Consider the following 14,706-nt stretch of genomic DNA (forward strand, 5'->3'; position numbering starts at 1 on the left):
AGGAGCGCAGGATTTCATTTGGTTGATTTTCATTAGTTGGCTGTGTGTAGAACAAAGGTCTGTTCACCTTGTTTGCAGAATGAATCTTTAGTGGAAAATCGAGGGGTTTTAAAGATTCTGGTGGAGGGCATAAGCCTAACACGAAGCACGGGAGGTGGGCTTCACATGGGCGGATGGAACCATCTGCAATGTCCCCAGCAAGTGGTGTGTAGGAGACTCTGAATGGAAATAAAGTTAATTGTACTTTTTCTCCTTTTCTCTATTTTTGTCCTCTAGATTCGCCAAAACCACCTGTTGCTCCCAAGCCAAAGACTACCAGTCCACTGACGCCAGTGACTGTGCCCAAATTCCCTTCCTCACCCAGGCCCGATAGTCTTCACAGTCCAAACTCCATGTTCAGGGGTCCGAAGCCCCCCATTGCCCCTAAGCCCAGGCTGACTGCCCCAAACGAGTGGAGAGCCAGTGTGTACCTGAATGACAGCTTGAACAAATGCAGCAACGGGCGGCTGCTCTGTGTAGACAGGGGGCCTGATGAAGGGCCCCGGTCCATCCCGAAGTGCTCTGAGTCAGAGACTGACGAGGATTACATCGTAGTCCCCAGGGCTCCGCTGAGGGAGGATGAACCCAAGGATGGGGGCAGTGTGGGAAATGAAGCCCTGATGTCTCCGGAGGCCTCTGGAGAAGAGGAAGAGGAGCGTGAGGCGGGAGGCGAGGCATGTGGCCTGGATGGGGCGGGAGCTGGTGAGGATTTGGTGGCCCCTGCTGCTCCAGGGGCAGGAGTGCTGAGCAGAGACGGTGAGGAAGGCACAGACCTCGCTCCTGAGGATGAAAGGGAGGGCTGCGCTGATGAACCAGGGACACTGGAGCAGGTGTCCGGAAGTGAGGAGGAAGAGAAGCTGGTGCAGCCCCACAGGGAGTGCAGCCTGGAGGACGGTGATTCTTGGGCTGGAGAGGCAGTCTTCCAGAGTGACCTCCTCCTGCCTCACATCCATGGAGAGGAGCACGAGCCCCCCGACACCCCTGGCGAGGCAGAGGAGGATGATGGGGAAGGCTGTGCCAGCACAGACCCAGCAGGGGCAGATGAGGGTTTGGATTCTGACAGGCCCACGGAGGACATGGGACAGGATGCTGAGGAAGCCAGCGAGGAGCCCCCTGAGAAGGAGGAGCCGGCCACGGGGATCCAGGAGGCAGAGACGGCCACAGACAGCCCTGAGGTTCTTGAGGAGGGATGTGAAGAGGCCATGGGTGTCACAGGTGGGGAACAGGTCGACCTCAGTGAACCACCTGACCACGAGGAGGAAACCAGCCAAGAAGTGGCAGCTGCCACCCAGGAGGACCACTCACAGGATGAGCCCACCGAGGAGAGCTGCCAGATCGTCCCTTTTGAGAATGACTGCACAGAGGACTTTGTGACTTCCCTCACAGGAAGCCCCTATGAGTTCTTCCCAACCGAGAGCACCTCTTTTTGCAGCAAGAGCTGTTCTCCTCTTTCTGAATCAGCGGAAGGTTTAGAATCAGAGCAGGCACCAAAGTCGGGGCTGTGTGCGGAGGAGAACCCCGTGGTGGGGCCTTCGTGTGGCTCTGTGCAGGGTGGAGCGGCAGCCCCTGATGTGGTGGTCGTACTGGAGGAGGAGGCCTTGGATGATGCACTGGCCGACCCCTATGTGATGGGAGTGGGCCTGCCGGGTCAGGCGGCCCCTGGAGAAGGAGGGCAGGCTGCATCGGACGCCCTGGGTGGTTATGGCTCGAAAGAAGAAATGAACTGTGAGTCAGAGGGTGGCCTGGTCTCTGCGGACAGGAAGAACACCAGCACGAGGACCCGGCCCCACTCTGGGAAGGTGGCTGGCTATGTCCCAGAAACCGTCCCTGAAGAAACCGGACCTGAGGCAGGCTCGTCAGTCCCTGGCATTGGAGGTGCCACAGAGGAAGTGGGAAAGACGCTTTTGTCGTTGGAGGGGAAGCCCCTGGAAGCCAGCAGGGCCTTGCCAGCAAAGCCCAGGGCCTTTACTTTATACCCTCGGTCGTTCTCCGTGGAAGGCCGAGAGATTCCGGTCTCCGTGTACCAGGAGCCTGAGGGGTCAGGGCTGGATGACCATAGGATAAAGAGGAAAGAGGACAATCTCTCTCTGTCGTGTGTGATTGGCTCCTCTGGGAGTTTCTCCCAGAGAAACCACCTTCCGTCCAGCGGCACCTCCACGCCTTCTTCCATGGTCGACATCCCACCTCCTTTTGACCTGGCCTGCATCACCAAGAAGCCCATCACAAAGAGCTCTCCCTCGCTCCTGATCGAGAGCGACTCCCCAGACAAGTGCAAGAAGAAGAAGTCATCCTTTAAGCGGTTCCTGGCGCTGACATTTAAGAAGAAGACCGAGAACAAATTGCACGTGGATGTGAACGTGTCTTCCTCCAGGTCCTCTTCAGAATCCAGCTACCACGGGCCTTCCAGGATTCTGGAAGTTGACCGGAGAAGCCTCAGTAACTCCCCTCAGCTTAAGTCTCGGACTGGGAAGCTCCGGGCTTCTGAATCCCCCTCCTCCCTCATCTTTTATAGAGATGGCAAGAGGAAAGGTGTCCCCTTCAGCAGGACGGTGTCCAGAGTGGAGTCCTTCGAAGACCGCTCCCGGCCACCCTTCCTGCCCTTGCCACTGACCAAGCCACGGTCCATCTCCTTCCCCAGCGCTGACACTTCAGACTATGAGAACATTCCAGCCATGAACTCGGACTATGAGAATATCCAGATTCCACCCCGGAGACCTGCCAGGGCTGGCGCGTTCACGAAGCTGTTTGAAGATCAGAGCAGAGCCCTGTCCACAGCAAACGAAAATGATGGCTACGTGGACATGAGCAGCTTCAACGCCTTTGAGAGCAAACAGCAGAGCGCAGACCAGGATGTGGAAAGGTACCTGACGTTCTTTTTCCTTTCTTGTTCGGCAGCTGTAACTATCCAAGAGGCAGCATGGGTGTGGGGTACAGATGGACTTGCTTTCCAGCCTCAGGCTCTGTTTCGTACTAGCTGTGTTGACTTGGGGTGAGGGGCTTTGTATCTCTGAGCCTCAGTTACTTCATCCGTGAGATGGCACTCATGCTACCTCACGGTAGGGGGTTTAAGAAAATCAGAGTAAGGCCGGGTGCCATGGCTCACGCCTGTAATCCCAGGACTTTGTGAGGCCGAGGCGGGTAGATCATAAGGTCAATAGATTGAGACCATCCTGGTCAACATGGTGAAACCCCGTCTCTACTAAAAATACAAAAATTAGTTGGGCATGGTGGCGTGCGTCTGTAGTCCCAGCTGCTTGGGAGGCTGAGGCAGGATAATCGCTTGAACCTGGAAGGTGGAGGTTGCAGTGAGCCGAGATCGCGCCACTGCACTCCAGCCTGGTGACAGAGCGAGACTGTCTCAAAACAAAAGAGAATCAGAGTAGATATTCTGTGTGAAAGCAGTGTATAAAATGCCAAATATGGTACATGTAAGAGCATTTTTGTTTACATTATTTGGGAGACAGTTCTCATTATCTCCTAGGTAGATGGCTTTGCTACTCCTCTCTGAGACAGTCACCAAGAGAGAAGGTTCTGGAATCTTGCCAAACTAAATATCTTTCACATCAGGAAAATACCCTAAATTCGGATTGATACCTTTTTGTTGAGTAAATATACACTGTATGCAACAGGGAACTAGAAAAGACTATTTAAATGGTTTAAAGAGCTGATGGTGCCCTGAGCTACATTTCTGAATGGAAGTCTTGAAGAGCTACATCCAAGCTTGTTTTTTTTTTTTTTTTTTTTTAATTGATTCACTTTGAAAGTGAGAGTGAGACACCGAAGTTATTGAACAACAGTGGGGGTGTTCTGACCCTACCTTCCCAAGACTGACTGAATGCCCCTCATTGATCATCCCAAGTGGATAATTGACAAATCTTGCCATTCCTCATGGAATTGTGGACACAATTTAAATGGGATGCAGTTTGCCCTAAACTATCTGCACTGTTTGGGGCCACCTGATCTGAATTAACGAAAAACCAAAGTGGTTGTGATTTTAAAAGAAATCCTGTGATTCTTTTCCCTCACGTGCAGAAACTTAAACCAGTCCTACACAGCTGTTGTTGCTAGGAATTCCTAGGGGACCCGCAGTCTTGCCTAGATAAGGATGATTTGCAATTAGCATTAGCTGTTGTTGGAGTAGAGCTGCTAGAAGTGTTTGCATGGATAATTCTCTTGAGTATTTTTCATGGTTCCCCATCCCGGCTCCATCTTCTCCCTATCCCAAGTCTGGGTAAGGCGATTTATTTATTAGTTCTTTCTAGGATGAAAAGATTTGTTTGCTAGAGCAAAGGTAAACACCAGCACAGCCCGAGGGACTGAGTTTAATTTGGAGAATGTGGACTCATGCGAGCTGCAAGAGGGGTAGAGAGGCAGAGCCAACAGTTCATTGCATTAATAACAATCAGCGTGAGTGGACAAGACCTGTCCCCAGCCGAGTGCCTCCTAGCACTGAGGAAAGCAGAACCAAGCTTTGCAACAATAAACTCTGTGCTGGAAGAGACTGCCCACCTCTAACAGGTGCTTGAAATCCTCCAGCCACAGGGAACCCATCACTCCCAGTGCTGCCTCATCGGGTGCTGTGTACTCTGATCATGAAGAAGAGTTTCTTTCTGACTGAGGCATATACTGTTCCTCTCTAATATCCCTCCCCAACTCATGGCTCTTCTCTCTCAAGCCAGGTGAGGGAGCTTATTTCATCTTTTTTACAACAGCCCTTCAAAAATCGAAATCTGCCTCTGTAGAATCACAGAATTTTATAGCTGGAGGAAACTTCAGACACAAGTCCTGTTCCAGAAGAGGAAACTGTGACACAGAGAGGAAAAGTCACTTGCGTAAGATCTCTGAGTAAGTTACTGGAGAAATCAGTGTCCAAACCCAGACTTCTTGACTTCTGGATCAGGAATTTGTAGTGAATTATGTGAGGGAATACCAGGTCGGGTTGTGCAGGCTGTGCACCGTACAATCCCAAGAGTAAGTTCTTCACCTTTTGGTCTATGTATGGTGCCACCTGGGGGGTGCAGTGCACAGGCTGCTTGGCTATATGTGAAGGACCTGTTGCCTTGATCTGTACTTTGTGCAAAAACAGAACAAAAAGGCCTTTTCATCCAGACAGTTATGACAATAGGGAATAAAATATCTAAGACAACGCTAAAGCTCCTGGATCGTGACTGCTTCCTGTGTGCCAAGCACTGTGCTAGGTGCTTTCTTTGCATTAGCTCACATTTGATGCTACAGCCTAGGGCCTTGGTTGAGTGTCTTGAACTGTTAGACTCTGAATTTCAAAAGCACGGTTGCACCACTCTGATGCTGTTTCGCCAAAGGCCAGACTGACTGGGATAAATCTCCCATGCAGGAACCACATCCTCTTGGACATCAATCAGTGAGCAAAGCTTTCTTCCGCTTTCCTGCATGAAACAGATGAAAGCAAAGGGGGAGAAAAATCCCCACTTTGGGCTGGAGCAGGTCTGGGCAAGGGAGGTTTGAGACTCATATTGCCGAGAGGCATGAGTGACTGTCGAGGGGCTGGGGGACCCTGCCTGTTTGCCTGAATGGGGGCTTTGAGTACAGAGTGGAGGGGGTGCTGCTGATCTGAGACCTGTGCCCAGGGGTACTTGGATTTGGATGGGATGAGAGGGTGGGGAGGCAGTTCCTTCCTCTTTCTGCTACTTGTCCTGCCCCATACCTTGCTTTAGTGTGAGGATTAGAGGCAGAAGCCAAAATAAATACCCATAGCTCTGACTGAAGGCAGGTCAGTGCACCAGACATGGATTCAAAGCCTAAGGTCCCCGCACTTGTTATGGGACCTTGGAAGAGGCTGGGCCGCAGTTTGCGCATCTGTAAAATGGTGAGGTTGGAGCAGTTGTGTATTTCTCAACCTTTCACCTTTCCTGGACTGCATTTACCATTTCCATTATACTGCCTATACTTTGACGTATTATTTTTCTTTAAATCAGCACATCTTTTTTATTTAGAAAAATGTAACGGAAACTTTTTGTCACTATTGGGAAATGGAAAAACAGTATCAGTTGCCATAAATAGAAGGCAATTGTAAAAATAAGATAGAACAGTAAAACAACACGGGTAAAGACTAGCTTGAGGTGATTCCTTGCCAAGGCTGGGAACTGGAAGCCTGGTCTCTTCGTTAAACAGGGAGAGGTGTTAAAGACATGTGTGTGCCACGTGGAGACTTTCTACCTGGAAAAACCAGAAGAATCCAAAAGCACTAAGAACGGAGTAACTCTCTCATGGTGTGATTCCGTGTTATTTAAATCCAAGCCCTTTTTCTACTAAAAGTATCTCCCTTCAAGAAACAGCATATAATAGAATTCAGAGAGCCCTTAGTGACCCTGAAACTGAGTGAGCAGCAGCTCAGGGTCTAATGGATGATTGTAAAGTTTCTTCTGTGTAGTTACTTCCTTTGAGATTTGCACAGATAGTAGCATGTTAGTAGCTATGGTAATATTGTTACCAGTCTTTTATAAAACAAATGTATTACCTGTGTCCATTTCTTCAATGGTATACAAAAGAAGGTTTTATCATTCTTTAGTTTAAAATGTATACCTGGGCTGAGTGCAGTGGCTTATGCCTGTAATCCCAATACTTTGGGAGGCCAAGGCAGGAGGATCACTTGAAGCCAGAAGTTTGAGACCAGCCTGGACAACATAGTGAGACTCCCATCTCTACATATATGTGTGTGTGTGCATATGTGCATATGTATATATGCACACACACACATATATAAATAGCCGGGCACGGTGGTACGCACCTGTAGTCCCAACTGCTCAGGAGGCTGAGGCGGGAGGATCACTTGAGCCAGGAATTTCAGGCTACATTGAGCTGTCATCACGCCACTGCACTCCAGCCTGGGTGACAAAGCAGACCTGATTGAAAAGAAAAATTAAATGAAGTGTATCCCTGAAGCATTCTTTTTTCCCTGAATTGACTCTCACTTTAAAAAAAAAAAAGTTTTCAGCAGAAGTCTACTCCAACATCCTTAGTTTCCAGATAGGCTGTCTTAGGTCCTAAGTCACTGACCAATAGTCTTGGCTAGGGGAACCCAATCTTCACTTCTGAATATCCAATAGCACCCTGATATGTTGGTTATACACTAGAAGTTTAATAAATGTATACTGATGAGTTGGTGATTTTGAGCTTCACAAGGGGAAAGAAATATCATTTATTAAATACCTGTTTTTAGCAACACAGTGCTGGGTGCTTTGTATACAGTCATTACATAGCTGTTTTACGCAAAACACGACACAAACTCACTTGTCCTGAATGTCTCATTTAAATCTTCATCATCATATGTTTGTGTGTTACATGATAGCAGTCAGCGTTATACGTCAGCACAGATCCCTGAGGCCACTTTTCCCCAACATTTTGTTATGAAAATGTTCACACTTGTTGAGAAGTTAAGAGTTTTAGTGTGAACGCCCATGTGCCCATCACCCAGATTATACCATGCACATGTTGCTGCACTGGCTTTTTCTCCCCTCTCTCTCTCTCTCTTCCCCTCCGTCCTTCTCTCCCTCTCTACCTCTCCTCTTCTTCCCCTCTCCCCCTCTGCCCCTCTCCCCACTACCCTCATCTATTAGTACATATTGTTCTTGACACATTTATGATAGCTTTTTCTGTTTACAGATGAGGACACTGTGGCCCGAGGAGAGCCTGTGAAAGCACCACGGCTAAGCACATAGGCTTTGGAGCCAAGCTGCCTGGGTATTGGTCTACACTTACTGTCTTTGTGACCTAGAACAAGTTTCTGACCTCTATGTACCTCAGTGTCCTTATCTGTAAACGGAGATGATCATTGTACCTGCCTTGGAATGTCATTAAGACTACAGGAGTTAATATAGCACATGGTAAAATGATCAGTAAGCATTAGCTGTTACTAAGTGACATGACCGAGGTCACATAGTGGGGGATACAGGATTTGAGTTTGATTCCTGAGGTGTGGAATCTGGGAGGGAGAATCTGGTTCCTCTTGTTGTGTATTTCTCTCTGTCTGTCTCTATCTCTCTCTCATACACACCCAATGACTCTTCTGCATGTGTTTGACTTAACGTTTAGGGCTTTACATCACATCAGGAAAACCAGGACCATGAATTTTGCAAGCTTTTGCCATGGGATGTGGCAGGAACTGTGCCTCTGACTTCTCATGAGATGGGTTCAGGGCTGCCGGCAACATCTGAGCAGTATTGATTTGGAATCATTAGCTGCCTCATACACCAAAGACAGCAAGGCTAGGGGTTTTATGATTCCATAATCATAGTAAAACTGCCTGTCTCTATTATTATGACTGTAGTTGTTATTTCACTTACAACTTACAGTTAGTTAGGTAGGAATTTCCAGTTCCCATTTTCCAGATGAGAAAACAGGCTTGATGACATGACATGAACTATCTTCTGTCACATGGATGGTAAGTGGCCAAACCAAGGTCAGAACCCAAGTCTGTGCAACTTTCAATCCAGTGCTGTTTCCACTACTACCTGTTTCCTGTGGTCGAAAATTGCCACATTTTCTGGTATTCTTAATCCAAACCTGTTGAGTGTCCTGCTTGCAAGAGACAGGGTGGCACAGCCACCCCCAAAGTGTTAACATTGCTTATTGGTCCAAGAGACTCAAGGAAAAGTGAAAGGACACCTTTCTTTTCTGCTGGCTGGTGGGTTTGTCGCTCTATTGGCAACTCATCAATACAGCGAGCTTTCCTGGGACTTGCTAATGAGGTACTCAGATGTCTTTCCCCCCTGCAGGCCACTGTGGGGACCCCTGCCCTTGTGTGGCCAGCTGTGCCCGAGGAGCAACCAGGAGTTCTTGGTTTGGAGCATGCCATCTGTTTGGGATGAAATGCTCATTAGGAGAACCTCAGAAGATCCCACCCACCCAGGGCAGCAGCTCGTGTGTGCTTGTGCATTGCAGACAGAGCAGTTCAGGATTCTGCTCCGCCAGCCCAGGGTTGTTACAGCTTATGGTTGAAATGCAGCTCGAATTACATGCCCAGGAGTTTGTGTTTGGGCCACATTGTGCAGCATGCATATGAGGAGAGGGAGCAGGAAGACCCAGGAGGTGAATGTGTTGACTCACTGGTGATGGCTGTTTGTGAAATGACTCATTTCGGGCAAGGATTGCATGGAGTGATGTGTGGAAGGAGAGAGAGGGGGACCAGGTACCACTGCTGGCCTCAGTGGACTGAGAGTCTTGGGGTAGGAAGAGGACTTAGACCCAAGTCACTGAAATGCAAGGTAGAAAAGGCTCAGGACCCTAAGAGTAGGAGTCCAGAGACGGGCAGGATGGCTTCATGGACAAAGTGACACTTTAGTAGACACTGCAGGGAAAGTAGGCTTTTGACATGGAGGCAGGAGAAAGAGGAGAGAACATACAAGAAATAGGACTCCAATGAAAATGTCTTCCTTCATTCAGAAGGTACCTCGATACCTTTATTCTGGAAAATAGGTCACATCATCTGCAGACAGGGAGGATGATTCTGTGGAGGAGATGGCGTTGAAAGGCTTAAGGACTAAACACAAACACCATCTCTCTCTCTCGTTCCTGAGTGTAACAGTAGGAGCATTGTGAGTGAGCCCAGCCAACTCCCTCACTCAGTCCGCTAGCATTCCCTGAGTATCTGCTGATTGTCTGCACTGTTCTAGGTAGTAAAGGTACTCAGATCTCTGCCCTCCGGAGTTTTTAGGCTGGCTGAGGAGAAAGATGGATAGAGAGGCAGTTAGAGCCTGGGGTGATAAAGTGATAAAGCTTGGTTAGTGGTATGTACAGTTGGCTATGGAGTGGGCAGTAGGGGAGCCTTCAGTATCTGTAGGATATTTGAGATGGGTCCTTTTTTTTTTTTTTTATTTTGAGATGGAGCCTCACTCTGTTGCCTAGGCTGGAGTGCAATGGCACGATCTTGGCTCAGTGCAACCTCTGCCTCCCAGGTTCAAGTGGGGGATTACAGTCTCCCAGCACCTTGCCTGGATAATTTTTGTATTTTTAGTAGGGATAGGGTTTCACTATGTTGGCCAGGCTGGTCTTGAGCTCCTGACCTCAGGTAATCCACCTGCCTCGGCCTCCCAAAATGTTGGGATTACAGGTGTGAACCACCGCACCCGGCTGAGGTGGGTCTTGATGGGGAGCAGGAGTTCATGATGGAGACAGTCCAGGAAGAGAAAAAGCCTGCGTGTGAGTCTGGAGGGTCGAAAGGACCTTGAAGTGTTCAGCTGGAGCTCAGGTGCATGGAGTTGGGAAGGCAGGGCAGGCCCAGCTGAGAATGCCTTGTATATCAGCGTGACAAGTGTGTCTGCCATCCCCTGGGCAGGGGGGAGACCATAGCGATTTTCAGCAGGGGAGCGCCGTTGTGTGGATGATGCATTGCATGGATACTTTGCTGGCAGGGTGGAGAATGGAGGGGATGAAGGGTTGGGAAGCCGGGAGATTTGTGAAGAGATGGTTGTAGTGGTCCCCTCAAGAGAGAATGACCAACCTGGGGCTGTGGCTGCGGCCAGGGGAGGAGCGGCGTTCTGCCACCAGGATGTCCACAGCAACCATAGTTCTCCAACGCTGATGAACTCCAGAGCTAGATTGCATCTGCCTTTGCATTTCTCTTTTCATTCTTTTGTCTTTTACAGTCTGGTCCAAATAAAAGATTTGAGTTGGTTTCCAGTAAAGGACACAGCAAGACATAATAGGAATTCAGTCTTTAAGAGTAAAGGAGACAAGCCAAGCAATAAAGTTGTGGGGAGGTCATTGTATGGGCCATCCAGACCTAGAATAGTGACTGCAATTGCAGTTCTGGAATCTAGCACAAAATCTAGCATAAGCATCCCCTCCTTCCTCCTCCCCACCTGTCAGTGCACCCCCAGAATCCTTAGAATGCATAAAGATTTTGTGAGGTGATTCTCTGAGAGTGAAACCTGACTTTTATTTATTTTTTACTACCGTAGACAGCGCTGCAGCAACAAATAACAGATCATTGTAAAACCGAGGTGATTTACAGCCTCAGCTATCAATCCTCGGTGGGAATGTGACAGAGTTGCAGCTAAGCCTCCTGCTGACTGGTTCCATTGGTGCTGAGAGCCGTGTGGCTGGATTTTTGGCATATCCTAGCTGTGGTATTCATTGGTATCTTTATATCTGCCTGTAAGCCAGGAGCCTTCTTATTATTATGTTTTTGACAAATGAACTCATGCAGAGCTTTCATTAAGTTTCACTGAAAGGACCTAGAAATGCCATGAAAATTATTATAATCTCAAAACCATCACATCCTAATGCATGTGGCTGTGCTTCTTGTTGCAATTGACTGATGAGAATACTCAGTTTTTAATTTTCTGACTTAAAATAAGACCATCTGCAGCTGTTTCTTTTAGCAATAATTTTTAATTAAATGCAATAAAATTTACATGGAAGGACCCTAATAAGAAAATCGTGTCAGGAACACACTCATGGTAACATTACTAGCATGCTATTAAGACCCCCCAACTATTTTTTTTACCTTGCAGAGCTGTAATGTAGATAAGATCCTGATTAAGTGTTAATCACAATGTGGTTTTACCTTCATAAAATCAGGGTTTCTCCCTGTAGGAGGTGTGAATATAATTCTCGCTAATAGAAGAGAGTCTTATCATCGGAGTTCTTCGGTGAAATGTCAGCAGCAGGTCTCCGTGGCCAGCTGAGCCCCAGAAGAGGAGTGAAGTCTTTGTTCCAGCTTGAGTCTGGATTTCCTTGAGGTATTTGGGCCTCACTTTCCCCAGCTTTTCCAATGGGGATGAGGCTGTCAGGCATAGGATACAGCCAAAGAGGAAAGCTGTGTTGGTAGTCCGTGCATTCCATGAGTACAGATGTGTATCAGGCACCTGTTCTGAGCTGGGTGCTGCTCTCTGAGCTCCACATGCAGCAGTGAACAGACTCCTTGTGCTGGGGACAGGCAGACAGTAAACAGACTAATAAGTGAACATGGTAATTATAGTTTATGGAAAAGAAGAATTAAAAAAACAATGTGATACAAAGTGACTGGTGGAAGACACACTTCAGACAGGGTGATTAGGGAAAGCTGCTCTGAGGAGGTGAACTTGAGTGAAACGTGAAGGATGACCAGACATCCCAAGGGGAAGGGCATTCAAGGCAGAGGGAACAGCAGGGGCAAAGGCCCTTTGTGCTGAGGCTGGAGGCCTTTGTGGGGTTGGTAGAGAGGTAAGGAAGCCATTGTGAGTGGGGTGCAGAAGGCGATGGGAAGTCGGATAGGCAGGGGCCTTGTGAAAGATGTGGATTTTACTTGAAAGACACGCCATTGGAGAGAAGTGTCACGATCCAAAGATACTTGAATTATCTAAGCACTTCAGATCATTTCTTTGGACTTGTATGTTTAGGGTAAGATCAGCAAGTAGTTCAAAACTGTAGCTAAGAGTATTTGCCCTTCCACGTGGTCCTCAGGGTGTAGAGAGGCTTGGATTTAGATCACAGGCCTTCACTGAGCTGTGTGATTTTTAAGCAGCTGGGTCTCAGGCTGCTCTCCCACCTATGACTGCTCTGGAGTGGTTTGGAAGCAGTGGCGCTGAGGTCTCCCATCCAAGTGCTCTTCCCGGAAGAACATGCTAGTCCAGGGAGCCAAGAGGAGACTGGCCCAGCCACACCAGAGGGATGGTAGGAGGGAATAAGGCTGGGAAGACTCTTGAAAAGGAGTGCGTTTAATTTGGATTTGTACCTCCAGGTGAACTGATTTGATCTGTAAACAGTAGGGAGCTATGGAAAGTTTTAGAGCAAGAGGGGGTGGGAGGTACCAAGATCAGCTAGTACTCTAGTACGATTATTGTCAGCTGTGTGGGGTGACGAAGCCGCTACAGAAAGGTGCCTAAACATCAAGGGGTCAAGGCATGACAACAGGCTTAGCTGCTGCTTCGTCTGTGTAGTGTGGTGGCCTTCCAGCTGTGGCTACAGCACAGTGGCTCAGTGCAGAATAAACCAGAGCTCTGGCTAGTCTGGAACTTCCCAGTGTCAGGGTTCTCAGGGTGGTCAGTGGCATTTGGTGGGTGCAGATGGCAGAACCAGAGAGGCAGCATGGCACAGCAAAAAGAGAGAATGACCTCAAGTCCACCTGCACCCTGACCCTGCCCTCTGATCTGAGCCCCGGTTTTCTCACCTGTACAAGTGGTGGCGACGGTCTCTTCATCCCTGAGCACCGTGAGGAGTCTGAGAGAGAATGCAGACACCAGGGCTGAGTCAGGTTTTCAAAAAGAGTATTGTCAATCTTGTGCTTTGTGCTGGGAGCTGAGGCAAACAGACACTGCTACATAAGAGGCTTCATAGAGCTCCCCCTGTACCAGGTGCTGTCATAGACCCTTTGTATGTGTTAACTCAGTTCATCTGAAAAATCACCCTGAGACATAGATGCTGGTTTTTTTTTTTTTGTCTGTACTCAGCAGATCAGGAAACTAGGGTACAAAGAGGTTAAGGTGAGGACTTAAGGTCACGCAGCTGGTCTGCAACAGGGCGAGAGTTTTAACCCAGGCAGTTTCCAGCACCCAGGCTCTCAGCTCTGCTGTGCGGTTCCTTCTTTATGTGCCTCATTGCGTGCAATTTGCTGAACGTCCCTTTGGGCATAGTTATCCAGTTTTATTTTTTTAATAGAAGAGGAAACAGGTTCAGAGTGGCGACATGACTTTTAAGCCAGTAAGAATGATGGAGCTAGGACCAGAGGGAGGATGTCTATAGGAATGGTTCTTGCCTCTTTCTAGTTCATCCCTTTGAGAGCTTCCTGACTCTCCAGCTGTCAAATAAGGATACACAGTGGAGTATGAATCTTCAGGATGGAAATGTTCTTAATGCAGGTGCTCGGAATTGGACAACCTACAGAGACTGTCCATTTGCCTGAGTCCACATGGCCAGGGAGTGATGAAAAACTGTAGAGAGGAAGAACGGCACACACTATTGCAGTAACAAAGGGACAATCTTGTGCAGAAGGTTTACACTTCCTTAGATTGCCTGGCTATGCTCAGGAATGGCCCTTGGAGAATTTGTTATCCATGCTTATAATACTCAGGGTCAGCGGGACAATAAACTCATAATAATTTCTGAGTGACGAATTATTAATGTGTTTCGTCTGGTTCCCTGAGAATGCCCCAAGACTGTCCAGCCTTCCAGAGATGAAGGCAGCCACTGAGCCACGTGTCGGGGAATTCTGAGCTTGCATCTAAGAATTGTGGTGCTTCCCTGTGTTGGAGAGGCCTGATCTTTGGCTGTTTTCTGGCAAGATGAGTGTCTCCGAGTTGAGGTTGTTTTTCGGGATGATGTGACTGGTTTCTATGTAAACAGACCCATTCTCTGCATGCACAGGGTTGGGTCAGAGCCCTGGATAGGGCCCAAAATCTCCAGGTCAAGGCATAACCCAAGAACTTGACATTGGAGGCTTTCTTGTAAGATTTTAATTAAGAAAACAAGACACACACACACACTAAACAATTCTATCTTACAGAATCTGCTCAGGAACCTTAGGTTCTGCTGTCCTCTCTTACAGTGAGACTTTCTCGCACTGAGAGGTGTGTCCAGCAGGGTTGTCTTGTAAGGTAGTGAGCCTCCCCATCATGCTCAGTAATTAAGCACAAGTGGAAGGGACACCAGAATCTTTCACGAGGCTTGCACAGGCCAGGAAGTTTGAGCTCTTGGGGTCATTTTTGGCTG

At 48.3% G+C, this 14,706-nt stretch overlaps 1 protein-coding gene across 2 annotated transcripts in view; it reads left to right on the plus strand.

The window, feature by feature from the left end:
* Positions 1-288: 288 nt before the first annotated feature.
* Positions 289-14,706, plus strand: part of FGD5 (FYVE, RhoGEF and PH domain containing 5) — a 114,472-nt gene continuing 100,054 nt past the window's right edge. For both annotated transcript variants that reach the window (XM_011983638.1, XM_011983639.1), the window contains exon 1: positions 289-2,899. In XM_011983638.1, coding sequence (XP_011839028.1) covers positions 393-2,899 — 2,507 coding nt within the window. In that variant the 5' untranslated portion in view covers positions 289-392. The remainder of the gene's footprint in view (positions 2,900-14,706) is intronic.

The sequence above is a fragment of the Mandrillus leucophaeus genome, unplaced genomic scaffold, assembly GCF_000951045.1.
Source record: "Mandrillus leucophaeus isolate KB7577 unplaced genomic scaffold, Mleu.le_1.0 Scaffold252, whole genome shotgun sequence".
Classification (NCBI taxonomy): domain Eukaryota; kingdom Metazoa; phylum Chordata; class Mammalia; order Primates; family Cercopithecidae; genus Mandrillus; species Mandrillus leucophaeus.